General features: G+C 42.7%; 1 protein-coding gene across 32 annotated transcripts in view; it reads left to right on the plus strand.

Moving 5' to 3' along the window:
- Window positions 1-15,945, plus strand: part of tcf7l2 (transcription factor 7 like 2) — a 93,173-nt gene that overhangs the window by 27,494 nt on the left and 49,734 nt on the right. For 17 of the 32 annotated variants that reach the window (XM_067576666.1, XM_067576667.1, XM_067576668.1 and 14 more), the window contains exons 4-5: window positions 5,277-5,378; window positions 12,394-12,453. The exons of 5 other annotated variants lie outside the window; for them this stretch is intronic. In XM_067576666.1, coding sequence (XP_067432767.1) covers window positions 5,277-5,378; window positions 12,394-12,453 — 162 coding nt within the window. The remainder of the gene's footprint in view (window positions 1-5,276; window positions 5,379-12,393; window positions 12,454-15,945) is intronic. 10 more of the 32 variants (XM_067576652.1, XM_067576672.1, XM_067576656.1 and 7 more) reach the window with 1 other exon arrangement.

Raw genomic sequence — 15,945 nt, forward strand, 5'->3', positions numbered from 1 at the left:
GACACAACAATGTATCATATAGCTTTGTGCGTGGGTGAATTTTTGTCTACTTGGGGGATTTCAAGGGGTCTGCGTTGCATTAAGCTTCTCCCTCCCTCAATTACAGAAAATTAGTGTCCCCTCCTCAACAACTTATGTTTTTATTTAAGCACGTGTTTGCGTCTTCGCTTGCACCTATTAGTGAGGACAAAGACTCCCGACAATATCTGCAACAGATCAAGAGAATATGCTCAACCCTTGTTTTTAAAGGGATAAAATTGTAGTCAAACTGGATGGGCTAATCTTTTAAGCTCTGTGCAGTTTACTTGCAGAGCTTTGAATGGGCTCCTCTTACTAGCCTTGATCATTTTAGACTTTAATAAAGCTCTTTATAGTAGCGGTCTGATTGGTGTAATCTGCAAGCTGTCAATCCCATCTCTGAGTGCTCTCCCAGAGGAGCTGCCGGGCTTGTCGACCACAGAATGTTAGAATGTGGGTGAGCATTGTTGTATTCAGGTGTGCAAGTAAGCATGTACAGTATGTCAGTGGGGTGGGGCGGGGTGGGGAGGGGTTTGTCTCTGTCATTGTACACGTGTTATCTATACACAATGACTGTAATGCACATGTAGAGCTATGTTATGTTTGCGAGGCAGCCACAGATGGGTCGCAGATCTGCTGGATTCTCCAGAGCAACACCCAACATCCATATGCTGACTCTAAACCCAAGCTGCTACTTGTCTGTCTGTCTGTCTGTCTGTCTCTGTCTGTCTCTGTCTCCCCTCCTTTTTTCGTATTGCTGACATGGCTGGAATGCTGGATGGAGCCCCAGCGATCCTCATCATCTGTCCCATGGTCCCCTACTGGAAAGTGGACTAGTGTTTTGGAGCCATGTTGGCACATAAGGAGCTCTGTTTGTTTGATTGGTCTGATACCCTCTGCTCTTAATCCAAAACAAAACGAACAAGCCGTGCGGTGGCCTCTACTCCAGCCGCCAAGGCTGCATGTGATAAACACATCAGATGGGAGCTTGACGGAAAAGGATCTGGTTGCTGACCAGAAATGGGAAGAACAATCCTGCACTTTCTGTGTCTGTCATTCACACACACACACACACACACACACACACAAAAAAATGATGAGGAAAACTTTTTCCCCCTCATTTGTCAATACCATATATTGACGTTTGGTTAATGTTTGATAGGATGTGGAAAAAATGTTTTATTTTAGGAGGTCTAGTACTGTTGCCAGGAAGGAGTATTTTTAGGCCAAATTGCTTCTGTGCCTGGCTGTTGAATTAGTAACAAACAGTGGTGGAAGCCGGTGTGTGAATGTGTGAGGATGATGTGTGAGTCCTCAGGATGACCCTCCATTTGTCTCCGGCTGGCTTCCCCTCTGCCACGAGCTATGACACATGGACCAGGGACCCAGCTTGTTTTTTACTGCGATGACATTCAGGGAGGATCTGGGTTAACACACTGTAGCTCATAACATGCCAAACCTTGGTGCAGCAGCAGTCACTCAAGTATGGGCTAGTGGTCCAGCATGCTTGTAGAAACCACCATTCATACATTTTATAGTAAAAAAAAAAAAAGCGCTCAAAGAATTAGTGGATTAATCAATTACTTGATCACCATAGGATTAATCAACAACAATTAGGACATTCAATCAATCAATTCATGAAGGAAAAATGTCAAACTTCATTGGTTCTGGATTGTCAACTGTGAAGATTTCCTTTTAAATTTAATATCTTTGGGTTTTGAACTATTGGTTGGACAATACAAACAATTTTAAGACCTTGGTCTCTGGGAACTTCTGACAGGCATGTTTAGTGTTTTTTTAATAATACAACAAAAGTAATAAACAGTATAATCAATAATGATAATAATCATTAGTTGTAGCCCTTGTAAACAACTCCAGCCCCCCCACCACCAACCCTTCATGTGCTTGGGAAAGCTGTAGAGGATGGGGAAATCGGGACAGTCAGAGTGAGTTCATCCCTCTGTAAGGATTTAGAGGACTCCCTTGTCTTTCACTTCATCAGAGACAATTGAGTCATTCAGTTCCCATTGTGGGGCTGGCCAGGCGAGGAGGGGCGCAGGGTAGGGGAAGAGAACAGGGGTGGGAGGCTGAAAGGGAGAGGGGAGAGGGAGAAGCCGTCTGCTGCACGACCCGGAGCCGGAGCCCAACCACTGGGTGGCTCTTACAAGGGTGGGGGTCTGTCAAGGGGGGCTGGTTAGTGTTTGTGTGTGTGTGGGAGGGGGGGCAGGAGGAGAGACAGAGGAGAAGAGAGAGTTATCCTGGAACTCCAGAGCAATTTGTCACATTGGAATGGCTCTTGAGTTACCCGGGGGGCCCCCTCATAGCAGGAGAGTTTTCAGGTCGCAGAGTGGGGAACAGGGAGGGGCTTGGAGCAGCAGAGAGGGGTCAGAGGTCATGGCCTACTCAAGCCCAGGCAGTGCGTCCGTTAGCGGGGCAGGCGGGCGGGTGGAGAAAGAGGAAGGAGGCCAAGAAGGGGGTGGTCGGAAAGCCTGGTGCTTGCCAGGGCTCCGTTTTCCTTGGCATGCTTGTAAAACCTGCAGGAGAGATTAGTGTGTGAGAACATTTGCAATAGCAGGGCTGAAGTGGAGCCACTTGTTAGGACATGCGCTCCGGCAACACCCCTCTCTCTATAGTCTTTCAATGTCTGTCTACCGCGTTGCCACACTCGGGGGTGTCACCTTCACGCTCCTCAGAATGTCGTCAAGCTAGACCCCTCCGTGGGCTGCAGCTGTGTTTGAATATTTGCATGTGTGAGCATGTGTGCACAAGCACATGTGATGTGGCAGGACTTTCCCATAACTGGATTCACAATTTACCCCCCCCTCTCCTCTCCAGCAATGGCCTGTCTTCTAGCCCCTCTGGCACCAACGGACACTGTCTTGAATTACCTCATACATGACAGCAGCTCCGTCACTCTCTTCCTCCTCTTTTACGGTTACAACACCACTCCCCCCCCCCCCTCCTTCTCCTCTCTCCCCTTCATGGCAATTAATACCCAGTGCGGGGGGTCCATAAAACCCACAAGACCCCAACTCTGGAGTTTTTACAACCTTTCCTTTTTCCACTCTCAGGACATACAAACAAGCATAAACAAACCCACTTTTTAGCAGTAAAAGCTGTCTTGGGGTCATAAATGAGTAGTAGTGGTGGAGAAAGACCAGGCAGCAAACAGTTTTTCCCTTGCAGGGTCTGTAACCGAGGACATGGAGTCAATAACTCCCTCCAGCGTCTACCACTGGCAGGCACCCCACAGTGAACTCTTCGCTAATTACCACTGATTTAGACACAGTCTCAGGAAGGGTCGCGACACGCTCACTCTGACCAGCACTGACTCACATATACACACACATTCACACTCTCGCAGACATACATACAAACTAGCAGTCACTCTTGCTGGATGGCAACACGAAGAAATTGAATCTAATATACCTGCGACACCATAAAACTGCCAAAGCATTACCACAGAACCATAGCTTAGTCTGCATTTCATAGTGTGTGTTAGAGGACAGGGTGATGGTTAGTCATAATTTCTAAAATGTGCTACGCATAAACCTTTTGTCAACAAGTTCCAACATGTGATCCTGGGCTCTGGGCCAAAAATGATGGTGAGATAATTATGACATTCAGCAGGATTGTATGAACTTATGTAATTACTGCAAAAAAACACATGATCTCAATCAATCCAGGAATATTATTTGATAAGAGTCCAATAGGATCAAACTACAGTCATTGAGGCCTCTGAATGATTGAGACTTTAAACCATATCCGTTTTCATGACTCTGCCTTTGGGCCACCAAATAAAGTGATGCTTGTTACCCTAATTGGCCAGTACTAATAATCGTCCCTGATTCTCCTTTTTTTGTGGAAAATTTGTGGATTTTTCATTTGAGTGTGAACATTATTTATAGGATTTTTCTGGAAGGGCTTCATGTATTCGGCATGTTATTTAAATTGAACTCAAAATGGGTTTCATTGTGCCTTTTCAAATTTAATTGCAAGTAAATCCAGGGAACTCCCATCATCTTTAAGGCAATTGAGAGAGCGGATTTGCAAAGGTCATTGGTGTTACAATGTTTACAGTTGTCACTCCTGATATACAGTTCAACAGAAGTTTCCCTCTTCCAGTGTTCTCAGAGAAGTAGCCATTCCAAATGCCTTAGAACTGAAACAGCTGCCGTGACCTCTTTTCCTCATACTAGGTGGCCGTGACATTGATAAGCACAGTTTGGACCACATACTGCAGCAAGGTCAGCACCAGGCTTTCAGTGGCTGACAAATTTATAGAGAATCTGCTGTCTGGCCAGAGTGTCGTGACAGAGATGGTAGAATTTGGCAGGTGATATCACATGATTCTCAATAAATATCCACAACAGCAGTCGTGGATATCTGCCATGTTTTATTATGATTTTATTATGATCGGAAATATGGAGATGATGACAGTGGACCATTCTAGGAAAAGGTACAAGATAGACCATTTTGGTAGAACAGTCAACACAGCACATGTTATCAAATTATAAGGACTCCACCCATTTTATAACAGACAGATGTTTCTCATGACCCTTGTTTCTGCTTATCTGTTTTCTGTGTGTGTGCGTGTGTGTGTGTGTGTGTGTGTGAGAGAGAGAGAGAGAGACAGAAAGCAAAAGGTTGGGAGAAAGAGTGACTTCTGATAGAGGCCAAGTCAATCATTTATGGGATAAGTCAGGAGGTTTAGCCTCAGAGGAGCGTGGTGAGACGCCATGCTTTAACTTCTTTATGGGTTCCAATAAAAGTCTTGACAACAGTCACATTTATGACATTAGGTCATCTTAGAGCCATAAGTTGTGTACAATACTACTTTTAACCTCTGTCCTCCCCCAACTCCGAAGTCATGAGTCAGTTCGTCACGTCTCAGCCACTTTATGATAAACTTAAACCAAATAGTTTTTTCTTTCAGAATTTCCTACTCACTGTGAACAAGAGCAGTATTGTTTTGTACATTTCTAAAATATGTGTGATTTAGTTTACTCAACTACCATGTGCACTCCAGCTGAACTCTCATATTGCATACTTGAGGCCATCCTCACCCCATCTACCATCCGCCTTATGATCTTTATTTGCCGCTCCATGTTTTTGAGTTTCCCACACCCATACACCCATCAAGAAATGTCGTCTACCTTTTTTGTCTTATTTTAATTTGTTCTTTTGGTTTTTGCTTTCTGCATTGTTAACATGTTTTGTTTTCTTTCTTTCCATTCTGTTTCCTTTCTGCCATTCAGTACCTACAGATGAAATGGCCCCTGCTAGATGTTCAACCAGGAGGTCTTCAGAGTAGACAAGCACTTAAAGATGCCAGGTCCCCGTCACCGGCACACATCGTTGTAAGTAACACTACGCTCGGTACCTCTCCTCTATTTCCCAGCTCTTCTTCACTTCTTCATGACAGAAAGACAAACAAACCCTGCTTTCCTTCTCTAATCCGTCCTGAAAACATCTTCAGGGTTATAGCCCCCCCCCCTTTTTTTTGTCCATGAATGGATGTTTTGACTGGAAAAATGCATATTTGTTTGCATTTACCCTTAAATCAGAGTCACTAACACACCCACTCAGTTTTATGTAAACTTGCAGTTTTATCTACATGTAGATTTTGGCTATGAGAGTTTTGTGAATCCCAGAAAGTAGATCCTTTTAGTTGGTGAGTGATCAAGAGGCTTAATGGCAGTCGGGGCTGCCACTGTGGCAGGTACAGCAGTTGTTTTTTGGACGGCTACGCCACTTGTAATCCCACAGAAAATGATAACTCCCAGCCTAGCCTTGTACTGAGCCAGATGATTATGGAAAACCAGTCTAATGTTGACAAGTTTCAGGAGAATGAGCTAATGCTGGGCTGCTAACATAATGTCTTTGAGGGAAGTGTGGGCGTTCCTTCAACATTGATTACCCTATTCAAGGAGTTGGAGGAGTACTCTGGCAGGAGAGTTGGCTTGACAGCCATAGGGGCATATGCTGTACATACACATAACAGAGCATCCACCCCAGGCATGTCAATATCTTAGAGGCTAGCAGCTGTAGAATGAACAGTTGTACGTGAACTTAGTAGTTAGCCAAAGGCATAAAGTTTTCAGGAGGTCAGCGGAAAGGTTAAACATAGGGAGGTGTACGTATGTGGTCACCGGGTTAGCGAGCCAGGAAAATCAATGAGAGTGGGGATTGAGCTGAATTAGTGAGGTGACCATGAATGCCCTGGGCCATTATTGGCACAGTTGTTTCTTTTGTTTGGAAGTCGTGCATCTTCTACATATAGTTATGAAAATTAAAATTTGAAAAGTGTGTAATGATTTTTAGATGGAGAATCCTTCCAAGTTTCTAGGCTCATGAATACAATATCTCCTGTGGTAACGGTCCAGTGCTGGAGCTAATAATACATGGCTGACCCTTTATGTTTCTGTATAACAACACAGTTTGTAGTCATTATGGTTCTAGAGCTCACACAAAACCACAGAATTACACTGTCAAGATACACTGTCCCTGAATCACATTTGACATTTGATCAGTTCAGTTACTTTTATGGTCTGTAATAAATACCATCTCTAGCAGTTACTCAAAAGTTGGCAAACCAAGGCCTCCTTGGTATTTTGCCAATTTAAGTTAAGCACATCTTAAAATAGCAGGAGTCGACAAGGCTGTTTATTTGAAACAGAAACCTTGTCAAAAGTTGTCTTTATGACAAAGAGCTCGCGATGACAGTGTTATTCTGAACAAAACAAGCCCAGCTCAGGCCCTCCTTATCTTCCCCTGCGATGCTTGTGTTATTTTTATACCAAAGAGTTCAGGGGCCTCTTCTTGCTCTGTTATTTTAGGAGACGCTGAGGAAAAGAGTTCCAACTCCTATGAAGTCATTAAACTGGTCGTAGGCAGCAAAAGCTGCAGGTAAATACTTGAGGTTTTATCCTGCTATGAGTCATATGGCTGTAAATACTTACCACCTCACATCCACCTAAACGCCTGCTTTACGATTCACTTATAAATGAAGTCTGAGAACAACAAAATGTATCCTTTGCAGGTCCAACTTTTTAGAATAAATAAGAAACATAAGATTGTTGTAATTATTTGTTTAATTAGATCGCTAGATGTAGAGTTCGGTGCAAAAATTGGCTATAAAACACCTTTGGAATTTATTTTTGGGAAAATATTTTTAAGCATCTGTCTTTCTCAATGTACACAGAAAATTGTAATACAAACAATCAAGGCTTAGAACAAACAGGCAACACCCACAACTCATCACAAAGCAGAAATTGGCTGTCAGGCGAAAACAAACTTCAGTCAGCAAAACATAATTTAAGTCATATGGTGGATTTTAGGTTATTTCAAGTTAGACAAAATACTGAACAACATATCTTAATCACTACAAATTTTTCCCACCCTATGAAAATTAACATCCCCTGCAGCATACTGTACAGGTTTGTGATATGCCAGATTAAGCTGAAGCGTGTGTACAGTTGTTTAACAGTAACAGAAAATTGCCAATAAGACTAAACATTTTAATTAACAGTATGCATATTACCATGGTGAGGTTATTTAATAACACTACATTATTACTGCTGTTCATCAGTTTGTTTATCAGCAGTATTGTTGGATTTCTGTTTGATTTTGGAGACAGATAGGCCTCACCGTGATCTGATGTTTCTGACTAAAGATGATATGGTGATTTTAGCCACAACTAAGAAAATAATTTGGTTAAGAGACTCTCCCAAATCCTGAAGGTGTTTTTGTAGGGTCAAGAAAACAGTTGGATTTTGATGATAAATAATTCAGTATCTGAAACTTAAATGAACCCTCTGGTTTCTTTCTTTCTTCTGGCTTTAGCAAAAAACAAGCAAAGACAGAAAGGAGCAATGGGAGCACTATTAAACCCATATCGTTATTAGTGCTGACATTGATCAATATGAGAGAATATATTGTAATATTTGTGGTCATATTGCCCAGCCCTACTGTGATCTGTTTGATAGAGTACACAGGCTGGTAAGATCAGAGGCATTGCAGCATCGCTGCATAGGCACACAACTTGCTGTTAGCGCAAGTGATGAAATTGAATGTGAAACGCAGCTTGTATTGTTGGCGCTCCTTCCATCCTGCTCCAGCATCCACCTCTGACTGAGAAGGAAGTGTGATTGAATGTTTCCCTAGTTTGCATCATACTTGCTGTCGTACATATAGAAAAGACAGATTACTGTGGACAGCATCGTGAATGCCGATGATAACCCCACACGGACTCCCGCGAGTGTCACTCAATCAGTCAAGCTTCTCTTTTTTTTTTCTACTACAAGATGGCCTGCATGTTCCAGTATGTGAACCCCTTATCAATAAACGGTAGTTTCTTTTTGTTTACAAATGCGAAGAAATACTCAGGCACCTTGACCTCTCTCTGCCTAGAGTGCTAGATAGACTGCATTGGCAGTGATAAGAAACCGTCGATTGACCTGCTAGATAAGAGTGATCTAAAGTCTAAGTGACCCTGAGCCAGTTGAAACAACAATAGAGAGACATTGAGAGATAGAGTGTAAGATATAGATGGTCGTAGATAAAGTCATGGCAGAGGAGAACGATGGAGGAAAGATGCACAGGGACGGAGATGCAGAGAGAGACGGTCTCGTTCCTGGCTTGGAAGGCTCAGTCGAAGGGGAATGCTAGAGGATCGGCCGAGAAAAGAGGAAGTGACCTCATGCGGGCTGGTCTTTCTGAGGAGCACACCGTATGCCCCTGTTTACCATGCCCTCAAAGGGGGCCACGCAGGCTTACCTTTTTGAAGTGCTTGACCACCCCGCAGGCATCCTCCAAACCTGCCGCCGCTGAACTTTTATGCCATTGGCTGAAAGTTATTCAATATTTATCCACCTATTGATGTGTGTTTTTTGAGGGAGAGACTCCAAGGAACATTTTTATGCCTCACACAGCTCCTGAGGGAAAGATCATAAACAGGTCCTTGCTTTGCCAACTTTCCTTTTTTTATTGTGATGTTTTAATTTTACATTGTGGACTTGGAATCTTGCGGTGGATGAATTTAGGACGTTGTGTCTTTTTTTTTTTTTTTTTTTACTACTTTCACAGCGATTATTGCATTAACCCAGTAACACAACATAACATACCATACCAGATTGTTTTGTAAATCCACTCTGTGTGTGTGTGTGTTTGTGTGTGTGTGTGTTGATTGCAGTCGTTCAGTAAAGGGCTCAGCTGGAGTCCAGGTTCATATTAGTAATGTCATGACATTATTTGGCATAACATCTCACAGTCATGTGATCAAACTTTTTTTTCAACCATAAAAAAAAACAAAAAAACAGCTCATCTAGAACGAAGTGTAGAAAGATTCTTTTAACACTGTGATGCAAGGCAGTCTGACTGAATCATGTTTCTTAATTTGCCATTCTGGGAATTGGGGCAGAAACGTGCACATGTCAAGAGCATACACACACAAACTACTTTCCTGACATTCACGTGCATACACACACATACACACACACACACACACACACGCATACACAGCCTTAGCGTCTAGAGCCTAGCCCTAGTCGAACAATGTCTCCATTGTTTTGTGGGCTTTCACTGGCAGCAGGGGACGGCTGGAGTGTTAACCATTTCCCAACTGCGCCTCACTGTGTGTTATAGTGTGTGTGTGTCAGAGGTAGTGAAGCATGGTGCTCGGGGACGAAGAGAGGGAGGGCACTTGCTCCAAGTGTATGGTAATTAGTGTGGAGGAAGTGATGGAATCTGGCCGTTTTTACGGCTGGCAAGACCTCCCACCTGAGCCTTTACAACCAGTGAACATGCTCATTTTATTCCCATTCAGTCCAACTTGTTTCTCCAAAGAATGCATACTGGAAAGAGGCTGTGTGAAAAGAGCTGACGTGTTTTTTGATATCATAAAAAAACTCAACAGAACTGCGTTTTTAGCCGAGCATTGAGAAAAGACACGCCACAATGACTCTGTGGATCCCTACAATGGGCCTAAGGACTAGATGGGCATGTGACTGCTACTCTAGGTCAGTGTTAGAAAAGACAGAGCTGGGATCACATTCACCCTCCTTGACCGCTTCTCTGTCCATTCTGCAGAAATAGGGATAAAGGGAGCTTCCTGTGGTCTGAATGGGCCATGCACCTGGGCTGGCCAGACAATTGCTCAGGACTCTGGGAGGCCTTGCCTCCTCCACTGTTAATTAGCGACCCCATGGTCAGCAGGCACCACCCACACACTGTCCTGAGGACTTTACCTAGAAGGCTTTCTCTGTCCTGACTTATGCCGACCTTAAGCTGCTCTTTCCCTCGTCTTTTTCAAAATAACCCCCCCTCCCCACCTTTGTCTTCTTTCTGTGCATGCACCCAACCTTAGCTTTTGCTGCAAGAGAAAGCTCATATCTCACATATTTATTTATTGACATGGTCACTTTTGGATCCAGAACTATTGCTTAAAAATACTTTTTTTTTTTTTTTTAAAAGATGTTTAATCCACTGAACAAGCCAAAATGACATTCCTATCTGGTTATTTTACTCAGAAGTGTTTTCTCAGTTGAGTTCCCAGAAAACGTAGTGTATCATGATATTTGACACAGCAATATGACATTACATATATCTTAAATATCCATTATCCGTATTGCCCACGCCTTCTGGCACGTGGTCCAGACTTAAGATAGAGTCCATTGTGCCTGTCCGCTGTCTCTCACTGTCTTCTCCAGACAAGACGTTTGTTCAAGGGGTCACGCTTACATCATAAGCTCAGGCCAAAATCTGAGGCTGTCGAGACGTGGCGTCAGGCCCGGGAACTGTGACAATGAAAATGAGAGCACCTCAGTCATTGTATCTGTCCAGCAGTCTGGACGGCCGCTTGTTCCCACAGACAATCCACTCAGTGTTGGCTTAGTCAGCAACAACACCACAACAATGACTGAAGAGTCTTCTTGCCCCTTTTATTGACTTGACAGAAACACCTAAACATTTTAAAGTGACGACACTTTAAAACGGCCCATGGGGTTTAAAAGCAACACTCGTGACAAGTGCAAACTAACAAATATTTTAAAAGTCAGAACGTTTGAAAAGTCCCATTACATCTGATTGTAGGAAATGTGAATAGCAGCTTTTTGTTTTGCCTCTGTGTGTTTCTGTGTGAGTGAATAGCTCTAGGGCCATTGTCCTCTTTTTTTTTTTTTTCCTTGCTGTGGTATTTGACTGTTATATAACCCCTGTGAACTTACGCTACCCCAGGGAAAGTGTGACTCTATGTCGGACACGCACATTTAAAAGGGTAATACATATTTGTAAGTGTGTGTGAGTGTGCGTGTTTCACCTATAACCACAGTGTTCACTGTATGGCTGTTATGAAAAGTTATCTATCTGGCCCCGGGGTTAAGCACAAGTACAAATAGAACCTAGTGATCTCAGTGCAGAGAAAGCAACCTGCACAGTAGCTTTTAGGTACTGTAGCCCTTCAGTAAACTAAAGGCCATGTTGCTTTTCTCTGCATGCTCTGAGACTTCTACTAGCGTGTCCTTTCTTCCTTAGGAAATCAATATCTCCCTTTACCTGTTTTTCTTCCTCTTTTCTTCCTTTCCTGTCCTCTATCATCTCCTGATATCTGACAAAGAGATATGATGATATACCTGATTTTTGCTCTTAGGGGCATTAGATATAAATCTTCCAGGTTAACCTCTGATGGCCTTTAAAGAAACTTGTATTTGAACAGCTAGTAAGTCTTTTCTTTTTGAGCAATTAAAATTTTTAGTAATAAAAATAGCAGAAGTTACTGCTCTGGGGAGCCACTGTCAGCACATTTTCTTACTTTAATTTACTTTATAATTGCACTTTGAACAGCTCTCACATGAGAAAAACTTCATTCGGACAACTCAGGCTATTGACATTTAGACCTCAGAAATCGGCGCCAAAGTTTGGTGGTGACAGTGAATCCTCAGACCAGATGACTGCACATCTGAACATCTGCGAAGGTGTGGCTGCTGAGGAGATAAAATGTTCTACCAAAGTGACATATTGTTTTAACAACCAGCCAGCCAGTACCAACAGCCATGTAACCAGTGCAGAGCCAGGTTTCTCCTATTCTCTCTGTGTAAAATGAGTAATAATGGGGTCGAACATGCACCCAGGAGAAAGCTGAGCCAGCAGAGATGAGGGTAGTAGTTTAAATAACTAAAAAGCCAGTGGATACATTATTTCCAGGGAGAACACGTTTCCTTTTGCATAAACCCTGGCCAGCTGGAATTGTGTGCAGATGTGTGTGTTTGTGTGTGTGTGTATGTGTGTGTGTGTGTGCGAGAGAGAGAGAGAGAGAGAAAGCGAGATGGAGAGCTGATATAATTGTGTGACTTGGGAACATCCATCTTTGCCTTTCAGGGGCCCTTCTGCTGGGAATTCCCCGGACAGTCAGATCTGAGCCTTCACCAATTTCATTTGGTGAGAGACCTTTGAATTCCAAAAATATCTTGTTGGGTTTTTTTGGCTGATTCCACACACAAATTAACAACTGATTTAACAAATTGATGATTTTAAACCCAAAATAATGAATGAAAAACCTAAATCCTGGTGATGATGATGATGATGATGATGATCATGCTGTGTTGTGCTTTGTGCTAATACAGTGCTGCTGCTTTGATGCTGATGTGCTTTTTTTTTCATGTCTAAAATACCTATACAGATGATGGGATTTGTGGGAAAGTAGTTATTTTGGATGGTACATTCCTCACACAGTTGACCGATGTGCTTGATCTTTTTTTTTTTTTTTTTAATTTTTTTTGTTAAAGAAACATTAGAGAGTGTCCAGCTTCATGAGACAGCCATGTTATGTTTCTTGTTCAGCTTTGTTTGGCTTTTAACTCATTTCTGCGTGTCAAGGATACAGTTTTCCTTCTTTATTTGTCTTGTGCCTGACCTTTTTAGCTGGGGGAGTCATTGTCACAAAAAATGTGGATATATTTGGTTTGAATTAGTCTACAATCCAACGGCAGGAGGAGGGAGTCTTTCTGTTTTGCTTGGATCTCCTTAAGCAGCTGTTTTGAAGAGAATTCTCTTTATTAACAGAATCTGGCTCTGAATAAAAAAAATAAAAAATAAAAAGACGGAATGAGCCAAAAAAAAAGAGCTGTTCATGTCCACCGGTTGATGATTTGATTTATAGATGACTTAACCTAAACACGACATCTCGAACAGGAGCTGTTATTCAAAAGAAAGTGGAGCCTAAATGTAAATAAAGTTAGTCTTGATCTTACTGCGAAGCTGACATGCCGAGGACATCAGTAAGTCGTGTTTAGGTCTGCCACAGTTAGGTTCTGTGAAGCTGGGAGGACGCTTGCATTGCGAAGCCCAAAGGAGAACTTATTAATCTCCTCTGAGGCGACCGCGGCTCTGTGGATTGCCTACTTGAATTGTTTGACTAATCAATTGCTTGTTGATTTTGCACACTCTGCAGGGCCTTTGTTGGCAGTAAATAACATGAGTCCTTCAAAAAAAAAAAAAAAAAAAAAGAAAAGGGGGAAAAAAAGAAAGAAGGTAAATCATTCTTGATTGTGCAAACAGCTATTAATGTGATGTGTAGACTACCAGGATTTGGAAAATAAGAAACAACAAAAAAACATTCCTCTCCGCATGTCGACTTGCTGCCTGCCTCCCCTCCCTTTATTATACAAGCGCCTTTGCTAGAACTTGTTTGACAAGGTCTGGCAGGATCACTGTTGGGTGTGCCTGTCTGTCTTTCTGCATGTGTGTGTTTGTGTCTTACAAACACACCTTTGTCTACACTAGCGTATGTGTAGTATCCTTGCGCCTAAGGTGTGACTTGAGTTTTAGATGACAGGTAGTCAAGGGTAGGTCAGGTCATGTTATAACTTTCATGTGTTTGCATACAACAGTGTGAACTCATTTAACCCCCCCGAGATCTGAGTTGCAGGCTTGTGTGAAGCGGATACTGAGCGACGGGATAAAAATAAAAAACACAACTAAGTAGGCTTCAGAAAGATGTGGTAATCGTGATTTGGCAATACTTCATTTGCACAAAGAATTAGGATCAAAGTTCAGAAGTAGTATCAATAATCTAATTTATGATGAACCACTCCTAACAAACTGACTGTCCAGTGCACTCATGTTTGATAAATTTCCCCTGATAGCGCGATCAGCCGGCTCCGTTCTGCGGCCAGCCTCGTGAACGACAACAGACCCGGCAGCTCCCTACGCTACTGTATTAACACTGGAGGCTGTTTCACAGGGAAACTTGTTTTGACAGAACTCCAGGTGTCTCATTGTTGGGGCTGGCATGGTTCAACAGATTTACCAATTAGCACTGGGCTGAGGGCACGGGAAGGGTGGGAGTGTAGAAGAGGGGAGGGGAGGGAAGAAATGAAACAGGGGGAGGGAGGGAGGATGGATGAGGCGGATTTGGCCACAGTGATGGAATGAGGTTTAGAGTGAGAGGGGCTGGTAGGGGAAGGTGTGGAGGGGAGGCAAGGGAAGGAGGGGTTATGACCATACGGAGGCAGGCTGGAGTAAGGCGATACATGACCTTGTTTTTTTTTTTTTTTTCCCCCAGCAGCAGTATGGAAGGGGCTGAGGTTTGAGCTGAGCCACAAAGAGGAGGGGAACTACGTAGAAAGGGAAGAAGGGGGCAGGAGGAGAGCAGAGGAAAAGTAGAGACGCAATGTTAATACATAACTTTTGCACTCAGCTGAAAATGTTTGTTGTTTTTTTTTCAAGTTACGGCACAGTGACGCATCATTTAGCTAATTTGTGGAGTTTTTGTTGAAGACAAACTCCTGATATTTGATTCTGTTGCTGTGCGTTGCTAACACACATCCTGTCTGCAGCAGCATTGATTTGTTTTTGCTGCAAGTCCCCCTTGGCTTGCTGTTCTCACTGTGGTACGAGGCAGAATTGTGTGGGATTAAACACAATGTTATTACTCTCACTAACCCTCTTTGTTATTCCTCAGAAATGTCTGCTCCCTTTTCCAGGAAGTTTGGAAGTGAACTTTTGAGAACAGGGTGAAGTGATTTAGTGAATATCCCAGGGGTGGCCTGCAGAATTTAGAATAGTTTTTGGCTCATGAGTGTTGACATCGACACATGTGTGCACACAGACACCACGTAGCATGCATATACTTCACGTACATGACCATCATTAAACCGTTGACCTTTAAGTCACAAAAGAGATCGTAAAATATAGAATTGGCTTCATTCTGAAGTTGAGAATAACTTTTTAGAGGAGCACACTCATTGTGTGTGTGCGTGTGTATTAATGCCATCCAATCATAACAAAGAAAAGTCCGGGTTTCTCCGTCTGTAGGAAGCTGTCAGTTAAATACGACAAGAACAACAACCAGAATAAATTGTGGGAAGCAGAAGGAGAAAAGTTGAGGGTAGATGTTTATCTGATCTGTAAGAGTCTGTAAAGACAGCATTGGATGTCTTGTTTAATTCATTTTGTATCAGGGTCTTGGACATAAATATGTGTTCATGGCAGCCAATTTGAGGAAATCTGGTGACCTGGGTTCACTCTGTCACAAAAAAAGCAAGAGTAGTGAATGCTTTTTCCCTGTGCACATTTTAGATGAAAGTTTCTAAAAAGTTACAAGTCAAGGTAAAATTTTAGTGGTCCTTAGGAGAAACTTTAGTACTTTGATTTGCTGTAATAAGGCCTTTAAATGTATACTGTGCAGGATTTAGCTAAAAAAAAAAACAATGTATAGATTCATACAAAAGTTATCCCTCTCAGTCATCACTTATGACCCACTAGAAGTGTGTGCCGATGTATTTATCTGTAGAGACCCTTCCCTAAACCTTTAATTTATAATTTCCTTATTATTTTGCTGTGTTCGGGATGCTTCTGGGCTGCAGCTATGGACTGTGAAAAATATGGATATAGTCACCATGACATCACCCATTGGTTTGTGGACTGCCA

The sequence above is a fragment of the Thunnus thynnus genome, chromosome 20 (assembly GCF_963924715.1).
Source record: "Thunnus thynnus chromosome 20, fThuThy2.1, whole genome shotgun sequence".
NCBI lineage: Eukaryota > Metazoa > Chordata > Actinopteri > Scombriformes > Scombridae > Thunnus > Thunnus thynnus.